The sequence below is a fragment of the Aythya ferina genome (assembly GCF_964211825.1).
Source record: "Aythya ferina genome assembly, chromosome: 3".
NCBI lineage: Eukaryota > Metazoa > Chordata > Aves > Anseriformes > Anatidae > Aythya > Aythya ferina.
The window spans coordinates 58,227,193-58,250,777 of NC_140298.1; the positions used below are offsets into that span (position 1 = coordinate 58,227,193).

At 45.4% G+C, this 23,585-nt stretch overlaps 1 protein-coding gene across 9 annotated transcripts in view; it reads left to right on the forward strand.

Annotated features, from left to right (window-relative positions):
• The window catches only part of NHSL1 (NHS like 1), a 168,310-nt gene that overhangs the window by 82,293 nt on the left and 62,432 nt on the right, over positions 1-23,585 (forward strand). The window contains exon 1 of one of the 9 annotated variants that reach the window (XM_084514680.1): positions 1,860-1,927. The exons of 7 other annotated variants lie outside the window; for them this stretch is intronic. In XM_084514680.1, the coding sequence (XP_084370806.1) occupies positions 1,903-1,927 (25 nt within the window). In that variant the 5' untranslated portion in view covers positions 1,860-1,902. Of the gene's footprint in view, positions 1-1,859; positions 1,928-18,433; positions 18,792-23,585 lie in introns of those variants that run through there. One more of the 9 variants, XM_084514677.1, reaches the window with a different exon arrangement.

Below are 23,585 nucleotides of genomic sequence, written 5' to 3' on the forward strand. Positions count from 1 at the left end.
AGGGAAATGTGTCAGAGTGATTCAGGCTTTAGAAAACCTCTTTCAAGAGTTGGCGCCCATCCAGGGTATCAGAAACATAGGTCTCCACAGACCACTTTGGTTTGAAAGGAAAAAGTGTTTAATTAGACGCCCCAACAGCCCTGCTGGCTGGCGGTCACACTGGGATGTGCTTTTGCGGTACAGCAACACGTGAAGCAAGACAGAAAGTGCCCAAGTCCTGATCCTTTTACCCTGAGTTGGGCAGACATCTGCGCTTTCTTCCGTGCTCGTTTTAATGGTGCGATCATTAGTAGCACCAAATGCTGCGAGTACATACATATTTTTAACTAAGTTAGACTTGAGAGCAAGGAAGACGTGTTTTGATGTGTCAAACCTCCCCACTTCATGTGATTAAAACTTTTCAGATGACCATTACCAGCCCTTATAAAACATGGTTATGTATGGGGAATAGCGTAATTCTCCATGTGTCAGTCATAGTCTGCTCTATCAAACCAGTGTGTTTAGCATCCAGTTAGCAGGAGCAGTGTCCTCATGAGAGGTGGCCACAGCAGTTGGCATCACCTCCTCTGCTTCTGCCCTGATGTGGTAGGTGTGGTGGGCACTCATTCCCAGAGGCACCATTTCACACTTGCAGCTCTCTCTTCCTATTCAGCTTGACACATGGTGCTGTATTCAGCCAGTTATACTTTGTAATTTGCCTCTTGGAAGGCATTTGTATATTATTTCCATAGAGTTCAGCACCCCAGTACAAGGGGAAGCCTGGCTGCTTAGTGTCACACACAGCACATCGCAGGGTGGGCGGTCAGAGAACCAGTTTCCTGATGGGGCTCGGGACCAGGTGTGAGGTCCTGCAAATGTCACAGGTGCCAGAGAGCATCCAGACCCCTCAGGTTGTGTAGGCTGTTCCTTGGCAAGTCTAACTACCTGGGGTGTTTGGGAGATGGAAAACATGCATCCCTATTTCCAGAGCTCCCCTCTCCCTTGGGGGCTCCCAGAGCACCCACATAAACCAACATTTTACATGGGTTACACATCCACTGATACAACCCCCCATCAGCTGGACCTGTTCTGCATGTGGCCACCATGGCAACTCTCATTTAGAGGCATCGGTGCAAAAATTAGGTGGTTGTGCTTTGTAGTTCCTCAGCAGCACATGTGCTTTGCCTTAAACCATCACTGGATAAGCTATGGGAGCGCACTGGGAATGCGGATAGAAGCTAAGTTGATCCCCAACCAGTGGCTTTAAAGGCAAGCTCTTTCTTCCTTGCTGTTTCTCTGACCCCATGACTGACATCCTATGGGACAGTAGAGGCACTTCAAAAGACCCCATGCTTGGTAGCTCAGGCTTTCCTTGTTTGATTTTTTTTTCTTTTAATTTTGTTCTCTTGGTTGTTTTTTTGTTTGTTTTTTGGATGAGTTCCCTCTTTCCCACAGACATCAGGAAGGTGGGGATCTCATTTAGGCTTCCCCACTTGGCTCCTGATGAGGGCAGAGAGGGAGTTGTCAAACAGGACAGAGTTTGCCTTGGGAAAGGCTGCTGGAGAGCGTCTCTGCTGCAGCCAGGCCCACCCTGAGGGGGGGATGCTGGCCCAGGCCCGCCCTGAGCAGCATGTGCTACTGGTGCTATGGCCCAGAGCAACCTCAAGCTTTTCAGCACTTCTCTACCAAGTTGCATCTGGGCTGTGTCTGATTTCTCAGACAACAGCACTATTCTGTAGATGGCATCCTCTGACTTGTTTTATTTACATTTCCCCCCCGTGTCTGTGTGGGCTTGATTGCTGTTTTTGTCTCTTTTCAGTATTTTTCTGCTCGTATTTGTGATTCCCCTAGAATCTGCCGTGTTGTTTCTCAGTCCCCACTGGGGTGTTCACAGCTGCTCCCAGTCCCCTGTGAATACCACTGATGTGCTTCTTACTTCCTCTTCCAGGTAATTAATGAGTAGATTTAACAAGATTGGACCTTTAAATCCCTCTGGTATCCAAGGAACCTTCCTCCAGCTCCAGTATGTTTCTGTTTATTTGGCCTCTATCAAGTGTATTCCTGGAGCCTTCTGAAGAATTACAGCAAAAACAATGCGTGTGTGCTTGGAACACCAGAAAAAGGAGTTAAGAAGAAAGGGCCTTTTGTTTCTTACAGCATAAGGAAATCTTGAAATTAGAAAGTACTCTTTCAATCAGGAGTTAAAAAGGCAGGCTAAGCTGTATAAAAACTGGATTTGGGGCTGTTCCACTGTAATGTCTCCACATCTCAGCCACAGCAGTCTGCTCTTAGCCTGCTCTAAAATGAAGCAACTTCTCTTACATGGTGACAGATCCCTGAAATGTGATATTTAAGATCTAAGCATGGCTAATGGTACTTGGCATCTTATTAGTGCTGCTTTGTCATCTGTGGCCTAAACTACTGCTTTTGAGGTGTTTCGACCATTTTATTTATTTATTTCTAGAGCTCTGCCCAAAGATAATGTGTTTACATGTGTTTTTTATCACAATTTGGCTTTACATGAAGAATTTCAGGACAACTAATGCATTTGGAGAGAGCTGCAATTCTCAGTTGTTAGTAAGGGAGGTTGCCTTGAGCCCTACCTTAGGGAATGCTCCCTAGTTCCTCTGTTTCTTTGCTGTTTAGGGCCAGGCCCTACAGCAGTTGGTCAACACCACGTTAACTTAGTGCGCTGCGTACAGACCCAAATATCACCAGTAAGCAATGGAGCTGGTGGCAGCTGCTTGTGACCCTTATAAAAATAAAATACGAAGTTGAGTGCTTGTCTTCCTATAGGTGTCCTGTGCAGAAATAAGCTGTATGCAAAAGCACAGCACAGACCACTCAGGGCCCGCAGCAGCGACACCGCAACAACACGATGCGCTGGGGCCCGGTCCTGCTGGGCCCCACTGGATAGGACCGGGAGCCTTTTCCTTGCTGGTCCTAAGCCGCCTTCCCTCTGCAGGCAGCGTGCACCGGGGATGGGACTGTTGTGGGATGTTCTACCCAAGAGGTGAGGGGCTGCGCGGCCGGAGGGTTTTGTTTGGCGATGTGCTAGTGCAGATTTATCGCTGCTTTTGTTCCTGCGTGCAGGGTGTGGGACATCGCGGCCCTGCATTGAATCCTGCAGGATGGTGCACGGCAGACAAAAGGGCGAGCTTTGCATCGCAGGGACTTCTGTGGTGGCTCCTGCACAGAGCAGGGAGGGCCCTGTGGCGGCCCAGCCATGGCCCCACTCGTGGGCCTCAGCAGAGAGCCTGGAGAGGAGTAGGGAGTGGTGCTGCAGCGGTGCGGACGCCTGATGGAAACCCCTGCTGCTCTGCTGGGTCAGACATGCTGCACAGCCATAGCACAGGGACAAGAGTTTGCATGCCCAAGGCAGAAGGGAGATGCTTATTTTGTTTAATTGGACTTCCTGAGAATGTGGTTCTGAATAGACTGAGAAAAGCTCATTATTTTTGTTTAACATCTGTACTTCTGTTTTCATTCAAAATCCGTGTTAGTGCCGCTCTCCTTTTATTACTGAAGAAAGCAAGAAGCCTTTGTTGAAAGGTGACAGCAGAGAGCTGTTGTAAGGAAGGGGTTAGGAGTGGTAAAAAATGTCCTTTCCCTGTAAAAAGATAGCAATTAAGTTAAGTACTTGAGTGTGTATCAACCCTTGCTCAGAAGCTTCCGCTCTTCTCTCTAAGTTGCTTCGAAATGTTAGCTATTTTCACTCTACCAATGTCTTTTATTTGTGAAAAATCCCCATGAAGGGCCTTGGTACACTTGCCAATCATTAATTAAAAAGCAGAAATAAAGTTCCTTTCCTGCAAATTTTACACTAATGAATCAATTGCTAGTCAATCAGTCAGGGAATCTAGATAAAACCTTGATTAATTTAACGACGCAATTTTGCTGTGTATCAGTTTATCTTAAATGAAATTGCTACTGTGTACAAAATAATAATAATAAAAAAATCACCAGCAAACCCACAGACAAAACAAAACACCTCTATTTTAAATATTTTACCTGCAGAGCAAGAGGTTTGCAGTTCATGACATAGTTCAGTGGATTACTGGAGTTTAGAAACAGTGACAACTGAAGCTTTTTTAGAGCATTAACATAGAGATGCAGAATAGAAGTTATTGTTTAAATAAAGAGTATAATAGATGAAACTTTTTCAAGGGAGTTGGGCAGCTAGGCAGCTAATAAGACTTAGTCTTCTCTGATCTAGAGCACCTGACAGAAAATGAACCAAGGAGTAAAGTTTTCAGAGATGTTTAGCAGATGACTTTGTACAGAAAGGTACATGATAAAAATGAACTATGCTTGCTTTTTTCTAAATCTCAGATTTAATGTATGGGAAGAGTGCTTTTAAATTTTTCAGATTGCATTTCTGGATAAGTTGCCAGTTTCCAGGTGCAAAGGCCCATCTTAGGGCTGTGCTTCAAAAGAGTGAAGGTACTGGAGAGTTTTGTTGGATAACAATATATTGTGATTGCCATGTTTTACTTTTTTCCTATTTGCATGCTCTTACATAGCATTTTCTCTAAGCCACTGTGCTGTGCACTGTTTTATGAGGTTGTAGCAGACTTTTCCCTACCTTTAGAAGCAGCAATTATTGTGTATTACATTATTAACGTGGTTTTGAAAATCACGATCCTGAAATAATCAGCTAAGGCGTTATCACTGATTTCTTCCTGTTAACCTTAATGTGCGATGGAGAGAAGTTGTTTTGCCCCCGTCCTTTTACTGAGGAGGAGGATTTGTTTGGCTTTGAAACTGCACAGCAGGTCTGTCTCTCAGATACTGTTTTTGTTTAGGCTCTGAGGGCTCTGGGAGAAGTGGTGTGGTTGTTTACGTGCTGCCCTGACTCCCACGTTGTTTTCTCAGTCTGATTGTGATGAGCAGCCTTGATACGACAAACGATGGGCACCAAGTTTGTTTAGGGACTGAGTTTGAGGTGTATTAGGTGGGTGTGGATGCGGTCGGCATGCATAGGATCAGTGATTAAATCCCTGCTCTAAAACCAGGGCTCCATGTAGGTTTAGGGGCCTGGCCCTGTGCCCACACACACCTAGCACCTCAGCTCCTCCTGGCTGGCAGGGTGACCCGAGCCCTCCTGTGCTGGGTGCTGGGGTGGCCCCAGTGCTGCACCCTCATGCCAGCAGCACCCAGTTCTTCAGCACAGCCCTGGGCTCCCCTGGCCATGAGCAGCTCAAGCCACCTCGGGGCTTGTTCAGAGCTGGGCATCCTCAGAAGAGGCGATGCGGCGTGATGGTTAGGGCTGTTTGGAGTTGGAGACGTACGAATGGAAGAATTAAACGCGTTTTCTCCCAAAAGAATTAATTCCTAAAAGGGTCGTGAGCCTTGGTTCATTGGCATGAGCTGAAAAATGAGATCATGTTTCTGTAATATTTGCCTACAGTTTCTCTTTGGGTCATAGTTTTTGTTGAAGGCGAAGGGTGCCAAGAAAACGCTGTAAAGCAAGCATATGTGCTTACTGCTTGCCTGCACTTGGGAAGTATTTTCCATCCTTGCTTGTCTTACAGCTGTGGATTTGAGAGGGAAGTCTTTTATACTAATAATAGCAAGAAGTTATGATAGAAGCTATCCATGAAAAATCCCAGGCATGTGCTGCTTGTTCCCTAGAGAAGGGATCCATGGTAGAAATGCAGATTTTTTTTATTTTTGATTTTTTTTTAAAGATCATAGGACTGCTTACCAGTTGTCTCTTGTGTTCTGTGCATGTAAGGACATTCCTTGGATTCTTTTCTTGGCAATGTTCTCATAAAATATCCAATGTTTGAAATCAGAAACAGATTTTCTCTGATGTTTTTAAACAAATGCATTTTCCAAGTTGAACTGGGCAAGCCAAAATGTGTACAAGTTGCTTTCTTTTTTTTTATTTCTTTCTGCTTAAAGTTTTAATTCTTTCATATAACAGCAAGCCAAAGTGAGGGAGGGGACTTGCAGTAATCTAAATGGAGTAATCTGTCAAATGGAAGATCCTTTGCAGAATTTAGTGTTTAGTTTAAGCCTAAGAAAGCAGCTGATTGATTGTGTGGTATTTGTTCCTCTGACTTCATTTCAGTTTTTTTTTATTCCCGTCTCACTTCTGTGTTATCACAATTGGGCTTGTGAGTCAGACCCATTCTTTTTGTGGTTGTTTTTTTTTTTTTAATGTCGTATGCGTTATTTTAATAGTGTAAGTAACTTTGAGGATGTTTCTCATCTGTAATTCTAAAAGCAATTTGAAGAAACACAGAATTAATAGAGGCAAATCAGAATTAAATCTCAAGCACGGGACTGTTGGAGTTAGTAAGCCTGCTTCTGAAAGAAGAGCCCTGCTGTTGTTCTTTGCTTCTCCGGTATTTCACAAGTTCTTCCTGCTGTGCTTGTTCCAAGCTGTTTTCTTTGCCACTTCTTTTCCTGTCCCCGTCCAAGCCGATCACTGCCTGGTGCATCTGTGATGCAGCTGAGGCCTGCCACCAAGGGGAAGTCTTCACATAGCTTGGTCTTAACAATTACATCTGTGTGAATTCCTGACATGGCAAGGCACAGCTAGAGAGGTCTGTCAGACGTGGCGTATTCACGTGCTGAGCAAACAAACCAATTGTTGCTTTGATACTGAAGAGATTTGAGTGTTTAAGATTGCTTGAAGTTTGGAGTTTTTGTCGATTAAGCAAGAACTTTATTACCCCATGCAGAAGGAAGGAGAGATGTAGAGGTGAAGAGATACATATGTAGCTAAGCATGTTTACAGCATCTGCCGTGGGTCTGTCCTCCTCATATCAGAGAGCAATGAATAGGACGTACTTCTAACCGTGCCTGGAACTGCAGAATGAAATGGAGCATAACGAAAGGAAGATTATAGGTTTAGATAATTAAATCCTCACTGAAGTTGCTCAGGTGCTCCGACGTGTTGCAGATCCCCGCGTACTTCTATTTTTTCCCTTCAGGAAGGGAACACACTGGAAGGAGGGCAGCGTATGTAAGAGTGAAGTGAGTTTCCAAGGTGGCAGAGCACTGAGGCAGTGCCCACACCTTCTCTGCCACTTTTTTTCTGGGTCTGTGCCCAGCCCTGTGTCATACCTGCTGTGACAACCCCTTGGGGAGAGCTGCGTTCCCCAGCTCTCATTTCCATTATTTGGAGATTGCCCGTAAATACATTTGTTCACCAAATGTAAGCATGTTGTTACACTCCTTTGGGCTGCCTTATTTGACTGCCCTGACAGAGGCCACCAAATGGCACAGGCTCAGACCCCACCAAATGAATGCCTTTTGTTTGGTGTGTTTGTGTTTTTTTCCTTTTTTGGTAACAGAACAGGGTGTGGGCATGTATTTTTTCCGTTAAATTTTTAAGAACACTGATGGTAGTGGGTGAAGCAGGGCAGAATATAATCAGGCATTAGATAAAAATCTCCTCTAGTAGGCATGCCAGCCCTCCTCAGGGCACATGGGTCTTTTGCCCTGCTATGCAGGGGGAAACTCATGCTAAATTGGCATGGAGACAACGTGAGCTGCATGGATTTGGATGTGAAAGCAGTTAGTATTGAACCTCCCCTTCAGCAGACCTTTAGCTGATAATTGGAAATGTGGAGGTCAGGAGAGGCTTCTGTACGTGCCTGGCTTTCGGTAGGTGACTGCAGCTTGTGTTTTTTAAACAGCCTGGTGTAAACACACAGAAATACTTGATGCTCGTGATCCGTTGGTTTATTCAGGTGTTGTTGTTCAGTCTTTAAGACTCTTTGAAAATTGACTTGTCTACTGTCACAAACAGATAATTAACACATAACTTTTTCTCTGCCTCTAGTTTTACTTCCATGTGAGCACTTAATGCATTCCCTGCCTTTTTGCTCCGTGCCTACTTTCTTGCAGACTGCAACAAGAACCGCTTGCACAACTGACACAACACTGCAATCCTGAAGGGGGGCTGATGGTAAATGAATCATAGAAAGATCACTTGCTGCTTTCCTTGACCTGCTAACGTTTGCTTTCAAGCAATACCTGTTAACACCCCCAGTCACCTGGGGACTGGCGAGCACAGTGCAGATGGCAATTGCTGTGCCCTGCAGTAGCAGAGGGCAGCGAATTTCTGCCAAGTTGCAGCAAGAAGCCAACTCTGTTAATTCTAAACAGCAAAAGCGTGCAGGTTAGAGAATATGAAAACATAAGCAAAAAGTAGCGTGCGCAGCTGATGGGATACAGAAGTATTGAAAGAATTTCATGTTGAAGTGGTCTTTAAAAGAGCGTGCACATACTTGGAGCCTATAAATATCTCCCCACATTTTTCAGTGGTTTAAGCTTAGTAACGATTTCACATTGTTTAAGTATAATATTACCAGATTCGTACTGCCCATGCTTGTCACTCGTCTACACTGGCATTTTTTTTCCCCTATCAGCATTTGTGCAGAAGACTGGTGTTGCTTCTGGGGAAATGCCATAAACTTTTGTCAAATGGGAGACCTGCTTCCTGGGAAAGCACGTTGCCTGGCATTAAGAGATGGAAATTTTATTAATTCTTTTATTCAAAGTCCTGCCACAGCTGTGATCTTGCCTGTGGTGAATGTCTGGTGAAACGGTCTATAATTACCCCAGGCATCTTATTTTAATGCTATCCTAGTGTTGCCTGACTTCCAGTCCTCTAGAGCATCCCACTCTTTTCTATCTATATTTTAAAAAATCCAGAAAATGTTTCTGGCACTTAAAGCTCTTGTGTAACTTATCTGGACCTTCAGATTTGAAAATATTTTAAGCTTAATTGCTTGTCTGATGCAGAGGGATTACAAACACAGGTCTTATTTAGTCTAGCTGGTAGCTTGGAAGGTAAATATCACAAGGAGGGAGGAAACCTGCTCAAGTTAAAGGCCCGTGTTGGCACAAGATGAATGGTTACGAGTGACTTCTGGATTAATTGAAGTCAGACATTAAAAGGTCCCAAACCATCTGAGGAGGGAAGTTGTGGAACAGACTTCCAAACAGGATAATGTGGACAAAGAAGTGTTTTTAAGATGGATCTTGATAACTTTGGGTAAAGTGTAAGTTAGAATTTGTAGAGCCCGTAAGTGGGGTCTGTGGCAGAGGTCGTTCAGCTACCTGGAGGTCTGGGGATGTGAGGGCCAGGAATAATGATCTCCTCATGTGCTTAATCGTGGCATCTTGGTGTTGTTCTGCTGCACTGGAGGCCAGGCGGGGAGCTAGGCCCCGCTGGCATTGAACTGGCTGGCAGGTGTGCGGGCACTCCCCTCACACGGAGCTGCAGGTGCTGCTGAGGCAGAAATCCTGCCAGCTCTGGCTGATCGGGCCCAATGGGCTTCTCCTCTCTTACTCTAGCACTGGGTGCACTCTGCCTTCCTTAGGAGTTGTATTTTACAGATTGCCGGCTCTCACAGGGACCTCAAACCTGGCTGACACCCGCCAGTTTCTCCCTTGCCCTTTACCTGTGATGTGCTGTAGTTACACATGTGGCAAGACACTGCAGTGTCTTTCTGTAGGCTGCCTGTTACAAGGTCTTTCTTGTCCTGGGAATCCTCCTAGTGCAGAGATCTGTTAAAACTCTCTTTCCAGCACAGCACCCTGGCCCCTTTCCAATTTTTTAATCCATCCCCATTCTCATTTAAATCCATCAGTATGCTTTTGGTCATATTTTCGTACACCAAGTAAATTCAAGAGGTTTTTGTAGCTGCTGGCAACCAGGAGGCATCACTTGAGCAGCAGCAGCCTGTGGATAGCTGTCCTTCCCCATGCAAGCCAGGTGCCTGCTGGAAAACAGGCAGCTCATGGAGACACCAAAGGAAGAAGGATGAAAGTTGGTTTTAAGCTTCACTCCTGGCAGCACGCTGAGAGGAAGGGAGGGAGAAAGGGAGGGAGGGAGGGAAGGAGAACTGGGAATGTGTGTGGAGTGATGAAGCTTGTGGAATTACAACTGGTAGTATGTGCTTAGTACCTTAATTAGAATTTTAGAAATTATTATTATTTTGCATTTCTGTTATACTGCTACATTTCGAGAATTTTGGAAAAGCAATTTTAAAAAAGGTGAAAGAAAGCCATCAAATTGTTTTGGTTTCTTCATTGCCTTCTGAAGGTTTGAAAACAACACTTTTCTGTGCCATGAAGTTTCATTTTATGAAACTCTGTTCCTGTGTGCTGCTGTGGGCTGATTTCTAGGTGGCAGCAACAATCCTTGGCAGGATTGAGGCCAAGGATATACTTAAGTAAGGGGGTGAGGTGGAGGGGGGGGGGAGCTGGACTATTTTACCTGCTCAAACAGTGTTTGGAAAACAGTTTCTGATTCTTTTCTAAGCCTTATTTTCCTTAGTCCAAGTGTCAAAATTGTGTTGTTGTGGACCCTGGGTATGTCCTGTAGAGGTGTGACTGGTGAGGACTGTGCCACTGCCTCGTGGCTGTCCTGGGGCTGCTGCCACGAGGTGTATTCGACCCCGGTGGGCCAAGCAGCTTGTAGCTCCAAGGTCTCTGATGGCTCCTTGTGGTGTTTTCCTGAGGAGAGGTTGCTTTGCTTATCAGACTCCACATAAGCACGAGCTCATGTGGATACGTGGGCTAATCACTTCAAGTTTGCAAAATACATTTGCATTAGGAAATTTACATTTATGTTTACGTTTAAAGTAATAAAACGCACCACAGATTCATCACTGGAACTGAGAGAACCTGATTGCGTAGAAGGCGTGCCTGAAGTATCACGAAAATGCAGTTTCTTGAAGGCGAGATTCCTATGGCTGCTAAGTGCTAAGTAAATAGCCAGTGTGCACAGCCGTTGTTTGGATAATTCTGTGGATCTTTTTTAAGGAATTATTTTTTTTTGCTGGTGTTTTTCTTAAAATCTTGGAGCTGAAATAACTCTTTAGTTTTAGGTTGGAAATATCAGAAGACCCCAGATAACCCAGGCTTGCAGATCAGTATCAGTCAGAACCAGTTTTCCTGCATGCACCGGAATGCCTGGAAACTTTATCCACAGAAACTCAACAGTGGGCAGCTTGAGCCAGCCCCTTGCTATCTTTGTGGGACCCCGGTGCTTTTTGTCTTTGCAATAGTGCCTGCAGAGAGACATTTCCTCTCATCCTCTAGCTGGAATTTCAAAGAATAAAAACTCTTGTTTGATTTTAACTTGAAATCTACCTGGGGTGTAATTAAGTCTGTAGATTTTGAAACATGGCTTTCTGTGCTTGCTTTCTTACACAATATAAAGAGCTGTTATGCTGTTTATCTTTTTATTTGATAAAAAACAACACAGGTATGCCCATCTTATGTCCATTTATATTTTGATTTTCTTCTGACTTCTTTTCTTAAAGGATTCTTCTAAATGAGTTTAAAATAATTTTACTTTTCCACTAAAATTTTGAAACCTAGTCTTGAATTATCATCCTAATTTGTGGGGCTTTACTGTCATTTTTCTTTAAAAAGAAATCTATCAGGAGGGACAAAATACATGTAAAAGCTGAGTGACTCTTTTGAAGAGCATCAAAGTTTATAATGATTTGTTCAGCTCCAAACTTACCGTGATCAATAGTCTGAGGAAGATGTATTTTGTCAAAACCTGTAATTCCATAACAAGTAATTCTGAAATTACCAGAAGCATAGACTTGGAAAATTATATAAATTTACTATGTCATGGTTCGTGTTTTTGATATGGGCCAAGACACATTTTGCATTGCTCAGTCAGGGATGCTGAATACAAAATTATTCCCTGACCCAATAATATCTGCACGTGGGGAGAGTAGTCTAGAGGGGGTCTTTTTGAGGGTATTGCTTGGAATTTTAGAATTAACAGTATTATTATTGCTACTGAACAGACAGAAATTGAAACCCATAGACAACGGGATATATTAATTTGTATGCTGACTGTGGCAGGTACACGGACAGCTGCCCTTCCTGGATGATTTTGTGAAGCTCACCATTTCACTTGTATTCTTTTGCAGAGCAGTAACTTGAGGTGCCAAAAAAGAAGGGCATTGGTAGGCTGGAGTAGCTATAACACTTGTGTTTAATCGTTTTGTTGCCAAATCAGATATTGTAATTGTAAGAACAATTGCCTTTAGCCAGTAACGGTGTGTTCTGCATGAAACAGCACTCCAGAAAGTCTGCTGTAGAAGACGCAAAACAGACAAATCACTATGCTTTTTTTTTTTTTTGGTTAAAAAAAAGAAAAAAAGACTATATAATTGATACTAAAAGCTTACATAGCATATGGATATCTTATTGATCCCTGGACTCAAGAAGAACATTCTTAGGGTGTAACTTTGTCTTGGATTGAAATACTGCTACTTTGTACTGCTCCTCATTAACCTAATCTTTCCATGGTAATGGCCACATATTTTTGTCATTACTCTTTCTAATGGAATTTGATGCATTCCTCTGCCATGATCTGCAAATCCAAGAGTTTACCTACTTTTTTTAAAAAGCCTTTATGTGACCTGCTGTAAAGTATGCAGGCCATATCTAGCCGTAACTCCTAAGAAGCTAATTCTAACTGGCTTATCTTGCATAAATACCGTTTGCAAGCAAATGTGATGCCTTAGATTAAAAATTTCGTGCTGACCCATTCCAGGTTAATGTGGTGATATTTGATATAAAATATTGGTTTAGCTCTTTCAATGTGCTTCTCTGTGCTGAGGTGCAAGCTTTCCTTAGGCTGTGGGCAGAAGCGTGTGACAGGGTTACTTTTCTCATCAGCTGTGCGTTAAAAAATAATGAAACTCCCTTATCTTAACCAGCCAGCGACGACTGTGAAAAGCTACGCCCGCAGTAGCGAGTGCCACGGGAAGAGGGTGCGTAGCCTGGAGCGGTGGCTGTGAGGTCCTGAGGGACAGGGAGGTGGCGAGGGCTGCACTGGGAGGGACACCCAGAGCCAAGCAAGTGTGCAGCTGAAATATTAGCAAAACCACGCTTCTTTCTTCCTTTAGTGTGAAGGATAAGAGCATTTTTCTGCGCCGAACTCATTGAGGCATTCTGGCATGCAGAAAATGACATGGCTGTAGCAACATCCACCAAAAATTGACCTCTCTCTATAGGGCTTTGGATCTTTTCAGCCTCTGGGCTGTGCCCCCGCCTGAGGCAGCGGGAGGTGGCACCACGTGTCAGGGCAGTGGTGGTGTCAGTCCCAGGCCGAGAAGCTCCTCTCCAGAAGGACATGGGCTGGGGGGCTGCAGCCTTCTGGTGGGGGGCTTTCGGTGGAGGCTTTTGTGAAGCAAAACAGGTTGCTTTGGTTTTTATTGACCCCCCTTCATCAAGTGTGGAGTCCCACGTTTCATTGAGCTGCTGGGTGGGAGGTTACTGCTGCTCCGTGTCCCCCCATGGGCTTCTGAATCTGCAAGAATGGTGAGAGAAAAAGGGTCGGGAGGGTGGCTTCTTTCCTTCTCTGTTACCACGGTAAAGAGGTTAATAAGCAGAGCTGCTCTGGGCAATCCTGCCACCACTGTGAGCTGCCATTAGCACGGGCTGTGAAATCATCTCCCAGTGCCTTGTCTCCTCTGTTTGCACGGCGTGCGGGCCTACAGTGCCGCTTGCATGGCCATCCAGGCTGGGAGCTGCCTGCTTCCCCCGGCTTCTGGTGGGTCATCTCTTGCTCCATATTTTCAGAAATGTGGGACCTCGCCCTTGAAGCCAGGAATTGCTTCTGTCTCTCTGATGTCCCCGTCCTTGTGCCCAAGGGTGCGTTGCCCCCCTTCCCAGCAGCAGTCCGCTTCCCAAAAGGTACTACCCCAAACGCTTCACCTCAGCAAAAGCCTCGCTTCCGTATGGCGGCAGAGCTAAACCGGCAAAGAACAGAAAGATTTGTCTGATCTGCCTGCTGCTTTCACTGCTGGCTTTATTTGCTTTCTTGTTTGAATACGATCAGGAGTTGATATCAAACAAAAGACACTGTTTGTTGCTCTTAATTGGGCTTTCAAATTGAAAGATGAACAATTGCAACACACAAGTGTATTTTTAAGTACCCAGGGACTGCCAATAATGTAATACGTGTGCTTCTTCTCCTCCAGCACCTTACATGTATGCCGTATCTCAAAATACTTATTGGATTAAAAATAATTACGGAGGGCTATTACATAACAGCAAAGGAAAAATGAAATTAAGGCATAAAAGCGAGAGTCATGGGTGTGCTGAGAACTGATGAGGCAGGGAGATGCAGGGAGGCACAAGAGGTTTGTATATAAAGAGGCAGGAAAGGGCTGTTGGAAGCAAAGATACCAAAAGTATGTGGAGCAATCTCTGCATGGTTTTACTGGGAAGCATGTTCATTTTGAGCTCAGAGTGAAGACAAAACCAGAGGAGCTGTTTTGTGAATAGGGATGGAGTTGGTAGAGAGCACCAGAAAGAAACTTCTGTCAGGGGGGTTTTAAAAGACGTTTTTGCTTTTCACCATGGCATTGATTCTTCACATTGCTCATTTTAACATTGTTTGTTTGCTTTCTGTCTTCCTGTTGTATGGGTGCGAGCTGTGTGGATGGGCTGCAGGTTCAGCACCGTGCAGAGGGCTGAGCTTTGCCCAGGGATGGCACCCAAAAATTGCGGCTGGCAGTTCCGACACCAGGAGCCACCGCAGCCTGCCTTCAGGGGCTGGCACGCAGTCTGTCAGCACAGTTGCCAGCATCAGTTGCCGTAGCTTTTACAAAGTGCATTTTGTTGTCAGTGTTGCTTTTAGTTGCCGTGCCATTCAAGCTCTTCCAGCTGCACAGGCCTTATTACTTACGTCCTTAAAAAAAAAGGGGGGGGTTAAAAGCTTGATGTATGCTGTACAATAGCAAGCATCTGATAAAAATAATCCCATGAACGTATTCATGGACGGTGCTAATGCCAGGGAATGTGAACGTGGCCGTGTGGAGAGAGCTTTCGGAGCAGCGTGAAGCTTGGTGCACATCCTGGCTGCAGGGCGGCCGCCCCTCCCGCAGCCCCTTCATCTCCGGTGCTCATTGATGTCTCAGCATTGTAAGAGCTCTTCAAATGTTTGACTTGCTTCAGAAACTGTAAAGCTGGTACATCCTGCTCCCTTCCTGTCTGACATACTCATTTTCAGTTAAAAAAAAAAAAAAAAAAGAATTATAATACCTCAAGGGTTTGGGGTTTTTGTTTTTCCTTTCTTTGTGAAATTCTCCAGCTTTTGTCTACTTCTGTGTGTTTAGCAAACGTGAGCCAGGGCTTCAGATGCACTGGTTTGTTTGCTTGTTGGTTTAAAAAGAACTGTAACTACAATTCAACCCTCCAGCTGATCAGCTGAAAAGCCCAGAATGCATCAACCCGCCGCGGTTATAAATAGAGTCGCTGTCTAATGAGGGCAGAGTTCATCCCCGCGGATTTCTACCACCTCCCTTTAATTTCACATGTGGCTGCTGGGCTCGCATTGGAAATTACCGGATTTGATGGTTTGGTTTTGTTGTGTGTGGTGTTGATAGAGGCACTGTTATTTTACTACATTGTGTATGTTACTATTTTTTTTTCTACACAGAGGATCTGCAAATTGTACATAAAGACCCATGATCAAGTTTCTCATGTGGCATATTTGGAAGGATTATGTTGATATCAGGGTAGGACTGCCGTGCCCATACTTTGTGATTCCTAATCCCCTGTGTTTCCATTATGCACATCCCGTAGGCTTTTAAAACTCCTACATGTAATAAGTCATCAGTATCTCTGCCGGTTTGGGAGGTCAGGAGCATGTAGGCATGTCTAATGGGAGGGCTGATGTTTTCTTTGGTTGTCTTTTTATTTTGTTTCTCGTAATCACCAAGTTAGTCACAGTTTTGGGTGTCCATCAAACTCTTAACCACCTTTTTTCTTCAGACCAAATGTTGTTTCCAGTATAATGTAATCAATTTGCTCTCTAATTATTCAAACTCTCCCTAACAGAGCCCGAGAAGCTGTAAAGAGATGGCTTAGCAAACATGAAATATGCTGATAAAAGGATGCACATGTGTGTCTAACAATCTGCTCAGAACATTTGTACTTGAATTACTAATAGTGCAATTTTTAAACAGCGTGAAAAAGAATAATAAAGGAAATAAAATGCTATTTAGGGAAATCTTTATATTAATAATAGCTCAAGGCTGAGAAAAATGATCAGCCTCACTTCTGTGATTTTTAGAAAAAAAAAAGAATAAAACAACCCTTTAGTTGAAGTAGACTATGTGAAGCTCAATCAGGAATTTTATGGTAAGATTTCAGGTGAAACTTTGACTCGGATTATTGCTCCATACGTTTACAGTATAAAATAATTGCTTTTATGTTTTTTGTTAAGGTGCATTTGGCAAGGTACACAATGCCTTCCTCACATGAGAACGGCACATCCTCTTCCTAACTCGTTATGGTTCCTCCTTTGCTAATAGCTGAGGTCATCACCGTCATCAGATCCTGTATCGTGTATGGTACCAAGGCCTTCCAGGCTCCAGGGAAGAACAGACTTATTCTTTACACAAAAAAAAATTGTGTGGACATTAATGCCTGCCATATGGTAAATATACTTGTTAAACTGGATTTCAGCCCTGATCCCATTATCGTGTGTCAGCCTTCCTTCGTGAGCGTGCATTGAAAACATGGCTAATGGAGCATTTCTGTAGTCTGGAGAAGTGCGTGTTAAATGTTATTGGGTCTGCAGGCCAATATGTTATCCTGTGTTATCTTGTTAAGTGCTTGGGAACATCTCAGTCTGCTGAACACTGAATTTTGCCATTTTCCACCATTTTATTGCACCCATGTTAGCACTGCGTGTTACAGAGCACTGTTGGTTTGAGGTGTACAACTACAACTCGCTTTCACATCAAGTAACAGTTGCATGGCATTGTGATGACATCAGCTTGTGAAATACAATTTGATAATATGATTTTGAGTTGTTAAAATAAAAAGCTTTGCATAAATCCAGCTGTATTCTTGCCTCATAAAAGACAATGTTTCTGTCTGCAGGCCGTGCAGCAGAAATAAATACAAAACACCAACTTTTGTGCATCTTTTAGACAGGGACTTTTCCCGGGACAGGGCTTGTTTCATCTCTGTTCATTAAAGTTTTCTGGCACTTGTCATTCTAAGACCTGTTTTCATCGGTTGGCAAGTTTGCTGAGATTCAACCCTGTGAGGTGTCTATAAAATGTTATATAGTGGAAATATTTCATTCAGATCACTGCGCAAAGAAGCAGAACATTAAACGAAAACAAACCAAAGCCAGCCAGTTTCTGGCTAGTTTTCTACACGTTGCCAGCACCGTTGACTCAGTTTTGCAGACGGTTTGTGCTGGGTGGTGCTGTGCATTTTGCATGCCTGAATCTGGATGCCACTCTGGTGCGGTGCCCGCAGGCAGCCTGCATGCACACGTGGTGTTCTGGGATGGGGCTGGGGATGCAGGTGGCAGCAGGTCTGTGTCTGACTTTTTTATTTTTTTCCCTAACCAGGGATTTTTCTGCCTGAAAGTTTGTTCCAGATACCAACCAGTCAGCAAAAAAGCCTTTTCTAAAATACATGAATACTTACCTGACACTACTGTAGAGTGGTAGCTTTGATGACTGGTGTGAGTTGAGACCAGAGCATCCATAAAGAGGAGTTAAGGAGGCAGGCCAAGAGTCAAACAATATCAAGTCAACCCAAACTTTAGAAAGTTGCTGAGGATGTATGACTGTGCAGGGTGCGTGTCTGTGCTGTTTCCCTTGCTGTCCCAGTCTGAGCGTGCTGAGCTGGCTGAACAGCACAGGAAGGGCACAATTCCTGAGCCCTGAAGGCAAACAGTGCAGGGGATGTGAGATTAGGGTTGGTGTGGAAACGTCCTCAGTGGTGCAGTGTTTGGGAGAGGTGCTGCGGGCTGCTGGCCTGTGGGTGGAAGAACCCAGGATAATTGTAATCCTGGCTTTTCCTCTCCGTGGGCAGGTTCCTAAATCCCTTTGAGACCATCTTCATCCTTAAATAGGAGTAATGCCTATCCTCTAGAAGTGTTGTGGGGATGTGTTTATTTATGAAGTACTAATTGGATGCGAACTGGGAACTGCTGGTTCTTTGTGCTCACCAAAAACCTGGCTGCAGCCTAACCTGGAGGATACCTGCTGCTTCCTCTGGTGGCAATTGCTGTGCTTCCGACTGGGAAAGGGGGTGTCCTTTCTAAAACCCAAGCATGGAAATTGCCACACTGTGTTTTTGTTTTTTTTTTTTTTTCTTTATTCCATGTATCTTTCTGCTCTTGCAGCCTGGAATGCAAATGCCCCTGCTGCTGGCAGATCCCTGCCCCGCAGCGGCCCGCTGGCTGTCAGTGTCACGGCGATTACAGCCGGTGAGCTTTAAATAAGCTCCTTGGCTGCGGCCATCTGCGTACAGCCCTGCTACCTGTAGTTCAGGGGGTGCTGAATAATCGGGGATAAAGCTTAAGAGGAGCAGCAGGCTCAGGCAGAGGCAGGACGGGAGGAGGCTGGGGCAGATGCAGCTGTTTCGCAGCCCCGTGCAGCCACTGGTTTCTGGCTCTGCGCCGTTTGCAGCACAACCAAGTAGTTTAGCCTGTCTGAGCACAGGAGGAGAAAATCTTTCCCTTCGCAGCGCCCTGAATGCGTCCGCTCAAGGGTTATGAGCAGGCCACTCCCTTCGGCTCCCAAGTAGCCACTGGGGACAGCGGGGACATCCTTGAGAGCAGCGGCTGACAATGATCGCCTATGTGCACTGCCTGCCCGCCGACCCCATGGTCGGCTGCCTCAGCAGGAGCAAGTGGCAGCCCGGCTGCGAGGATGATGATGAGGAAGAGGAACTCATCCCACTGCACTCTGGCAGGATGGGCAATGGGCACGCCAGGCTGCCCGGGCGCCTCCAGAGACGGGTGCTGAGCAAGGAGGACGACAACTTCTGGCCGAGTAAGAGAGCAATTCCTCCTCGGTAGCTGGTGGTTGTTCAGTGTCGCGTTTATTCAGGGAATACATAACAGGAATGGATTTGCAAATGGATAAAACATTCATATTCTTTTACTGTTTCGGAGGGTGAAGGGATTGGGAAGAATTTTTGTATGAAAAGAATGTATTTTCACTTCAGAAGAGTGTCTGTAAATGCTGCATCCGGTGGGCTAAGTTAACACTGTGTGGCAGTGTCTTTGTGCATGTGATATGTCTGTGTTTGGGAGGCCTCGAGCACTTGCTCTGAGTTCAGTGCTACTCCTTTTCAGCTAAATTGTTGTTTTAGGGGAGTGGAGCTGTTGACACATCGCCCTAACTGAAAGCCGTAGAAATAATCGGTGGATGAAAAGGCTGGGAGGAGGAAGAAAAAGGTCTAACGTTCAAAGACCTTTAGTGCAGCCGATGAGGACTTACTCTGAAAGAAATCTGCTTTTGAATAACCTTGGGTCTAAGGTTGTGTTCCCTCTGAATGTGAGCAGAAAGAATTCCTGAATTGTGATGACTGTCTCTTTTTCAAATCTGTACAGTTTCAAGTTTCATTAGCAAATACAGATGGGGAAAGGAGAGAGCACAGGATAGACAATGGTAATGCTCAGCTGTTTTGTTTTCAGCCGTATTGCTTGCCTTCCTTTTTTTTTCTGACCACCTAAGCAAAGGCACCCAGCTGTTCGTGGAATGGCTGCTCCAAAAACTGTATTTAAGGGTGATGGGGGGGAAATTTCACGAGACAAAGGAAGCTTTTCCTGCAAAGACCAGCTGTCTGGCTATCTTGCAGCAGGCCTTCTTCCTTTGATTTTATTTTTTTTTAAGTGCGTTATGATGTTTGCAACTGTGTTGATTTCCTTTTTTCCTCAGTAGCCTCATGCTTATGATGTGACAATGCCTAGATGTTACCAGTGATTGATAAATCGGCGTCCAGCCCAAGATGCTAGCCCAGGCAGTGAAACCACATGCAGTTCTGTTGGCTGCATTACACTTCGTGTGCAATCACGTGGCATCAGCGCTAGAGGAGCTGGGGCTGCCTGGAGGTGTCAGGAAGCTGCTCCTGTGATGCCTCAGGGGGCAAGACACAGCTCCTTGGTGCCATGCTGGCCAGGGGGAGGCAATTTCAAAGCTCCTGCCGCCTGGCAGCTTCGTTTGGTCCTGGCAGGAAGGTGTGAAGCTGGCGTTCAGAGCTGTTCTGGTGCCCTCAGAGGCAGCCAAGTGCTCTGGGGCACAGAGATGGGAGCAGGGACCGTAGGTAGAGCATGCAGGTGGCTCCCTGCAGCCCATTCTTCTGCACAGAAAGGTGCTCATCCCCCCTTCCTGAGGTTTGAAGTATAAAACCCAGAAGGTGAGTAGGGAGAGGCCTGGGGAACAGAGCAGTGCTCCGAAACTCTTGGTTTTGTGTGTAAACAGCTGGGTCTGTCCAAGGCACCACTGAGTTTCCTTCAGGCCTCAGAGCTGGAGCAATGCCGTAGCCGTGCCAAGCAGAACCCAGGAAGTTTTCACACAGCTCAGTTGTGGGATTTCGATCCCAGATATGCAGCAGGAGCATCTGCTCATCCTGCCCAGGTGCATTCACCTTTCTGGTGTTGCTTCAGTATTTCCCTAGTGAAGAGAGACGAACTCTGTATCGTTCTGCTGACTGTTACAAAAACCATGTGCATGTGTGCAATTGTGTCGATTCGTAACATAGCACACGTATAAGCAATTCAGCAGGGTACTTGTGACCTACTAAAGCTTTTAAAAGCTGTTTCTGTCCCCCAGTGATAAACTTTTACATGTTTTAGACCGAGTTTATTGCTGGCTTCCTCACGTTGAGTTTCACTGATGTCTGCTGCGATCCTGCAGATTTTATTTGTTCTGTCTGAATTACAAGCCATTGAACTTTCCATATTTAACGCTGAGTCCTTTAAATGGTGAGTGGAAAAATCGGTTGCCCTGTTTTCTGCCCTAACTTTTCTGCCCATGGTACCAGCACATAGGGCCAGGCTGGTCTGGTTGGCTCCCTTTCCTTCTTGTCCCTTCGCACCCCGTGGAAACAGAAGAATGGGAACGCAATTAAGCCATCCGTTACAAGTGTTATTTGCTGGACAGGTCCTATTTCTCTTTGAGATAGGGAGAGTTGTGTTGCTTTTAACCTCTGTTAATGTTTATTTTAAGGAACAAAAGTGTTTCAGCGTGGAAGTGCTTTCTGGGACCGGGTCAAGTGATAACTGCCGAGCACAGCAGGTGATTATTGGCCCAGCTTTATCTCTGGTGATAAAGGCCTCCCTTTGGGGTCCTTATCAAGCGCCATGAGAACTGTGTTTCGAGAGGTTTCACAGTGCTGATTTACTCAGTAGAAAATGCCCTCGGCAGCGTTGCTGCTGTCTGAAAGCATAATAAAGTCAAATTGTTGGACTTGCTCCCATGTGGGGCCAGCTTCCTCTCCAAGGGATGTTGAGGTCCTGCAGCAGAACCCCCTGGTCCCTGGTCACCTCTGGTGTTCCTGGAGCAAAATACTCGAGCATGCATTTGGGTTGTGATGCTGCAGCTGTGGTGATCAAGTGACCGGGTTAGGGCTTGGTGGTTTGTTTTCAGCTGTAGGAACAGTGATAAAAACGTCAACGTAGGGATACAGCAAAGCGAAGGTTGAGCCTTACCAGCTCGGCCTTGTTTCAGCATCCATGATGGTTTTCTTCTGCCACTCTTTACTGCCACGTTCATTGAAAATAGATGATGTGTGACTGAAAAGAGCCGGAGGTCAGGAATACACCTTGTATCAGACTTCCAACCTGGAAGAAAACCAGCATTAGGGCAGCGGAGGGATGGTCACCATCACGTGTGTATTCACGATTCCTGACCAGCCCCAGCGCTGGTGCATGGCTGGTAGCTGCTTTTCCTGCAGCAAAGCCACGCTGAGGTGCTAAGATGACCGGGCTTGGCAGAAATCCCAAGGGTTGTTTTGTTTTAAATGCCTGCTGAATTTGGCATCAGAGCCTGTTGGCAGCAACTGCTGCCGTTGGAGACTGGCACCTCCTCCTGTCGGGAGTATCGCCTGCCTCTTGCGGTGAGCATCACTGCTTCGTGTTTTAGCAAATTTTCATCAAATTTTATCAGAGTTTAAAGATGCAGTATGCTGTTGCTAACCTAGCTCAACTATGGCACCCTTCTGCTTTTTGTGCCAGAGCTGTTTTGGTAAGGATTTTGGAGGTTTTCCCCTTCTTTCGCAGACATGGGAGGGAGCCAATTGCAGTACTAGATTACTTCGAATGTTTGTTAAACAGTAGCTTCAGTTATTGGGACTTTTTCTCCATGTTTTGTTGCCCAGTAGCTCATGAAAGAATGCTCTATTCTTTCTCATTCATTGCCCTTTCTAAGGACAACAGCTCTGCCTTAACTGCAAAGCCGAGACCTTTCTGCATGATGTGTGTTTTGTGAAAAACGTATAGAATTTGAAAGAATAATAACTAAACCTATCTATAAAGAGCCGAGTAAGGCATTTTGTTATTCACTATTTGCAATGTCTTTTTTTTTTTTTTTTCCCCAGGTTTCTGTTCCCAAAGCTATGAGATTTAAATTTCCCAATTAAAAGAAGTTAAATTAAAGAAAAAAAAATGCCAAAATACTTGTGGCTTGGGAGGCAAAGAATGAACTTTGCCTTCTCATTTAGCAGCACGAAACAAAGACTGCATCGCTTTGCATCCCTCCCAGAGCCGGGCCTTGCAGAGCACTGAGCAAGCCTTTGTGGCCTTCGGTGGTGTAAGTGACAGAAGGGCTCAGTCTCTGCCGCTGAATGGCCGTGGTGACTGCTCACAAAGCCCGATGCAAGGGGCTGCCCAGCCCAGCGCCCGGCTTTAGCTGGGGCACCGAGCTTGTACCGTAACAGCTGACACAGACAGCACAAACAAGACGGGTTTGTTTTTGGGACAAAAAGCAACATGAATATAATTTGTATTGCATGCTTTAAAAAAAAATAATAATCCTGCTTTTCTGTCAGTGTTCTTAACAAGGGCTTATCCAATGCCTGTTTGTTTCTTGGAATTTTTATTCATTTGGCCAAAAAAGCCATCAATGCCTTGCAAAGCAAAGGAACTTGTCCGTTTGTATAAAATTACTTCAGGTCTTGGATAAATGACAACCTTTCTCAGTGTCACAGTACGCGTGTTGCATTTCTGGCTTGTCTTGCTGCAGGTTCCCTGCATGAGCCGTACAGAGCAAACCTCCCTGCCTCTGGGTTGGTCGTGTCCTGGCCAGGCACCTGGTCTTGGTCTCCTGTGCCTAATGAAGCTGTTGAGATGCAGCTCATAAGCCCTTTGGAGAGGCACGAGAGTGCTGTGGATGTGTGCAGGGAGGGCAGGAGGAGCAGGGATGAACTTGGAAAATGACAGAATCACAGAATGGTTTGGGTTGGAAGGGACCTCAAAGCCCATCTCATTCCAACCCCCTGCCATGGGCAGGGACACCTCCCACCCGACCAGGTTGCCCAAAGCCCCATCCAGCCTGGCCTTGAACACCTCCAGGGATGGGGCATCCACAGCTTCTCTGGGCAGCCTGTGCCAGGGCCTCACCGCCCTCACAGTGAAGAATTTCTTCTTGATGTCTAATCTAAACCTACCCTCTTTTAGGTTAAAGCCATTTCTCCTTGCCCTGTCACCACACCCCCTGACAGAGTCCCTCCCCAGCTTTCCTGTAGGCCTCCTCTGGGCACTGGCAGGCCACTGTAAGGCCTTCCTGGAGCCTTTTCTTCTCCAGGCTGAACAACCCCAACTCTCAGCCTGTCTTTGCAGGAGG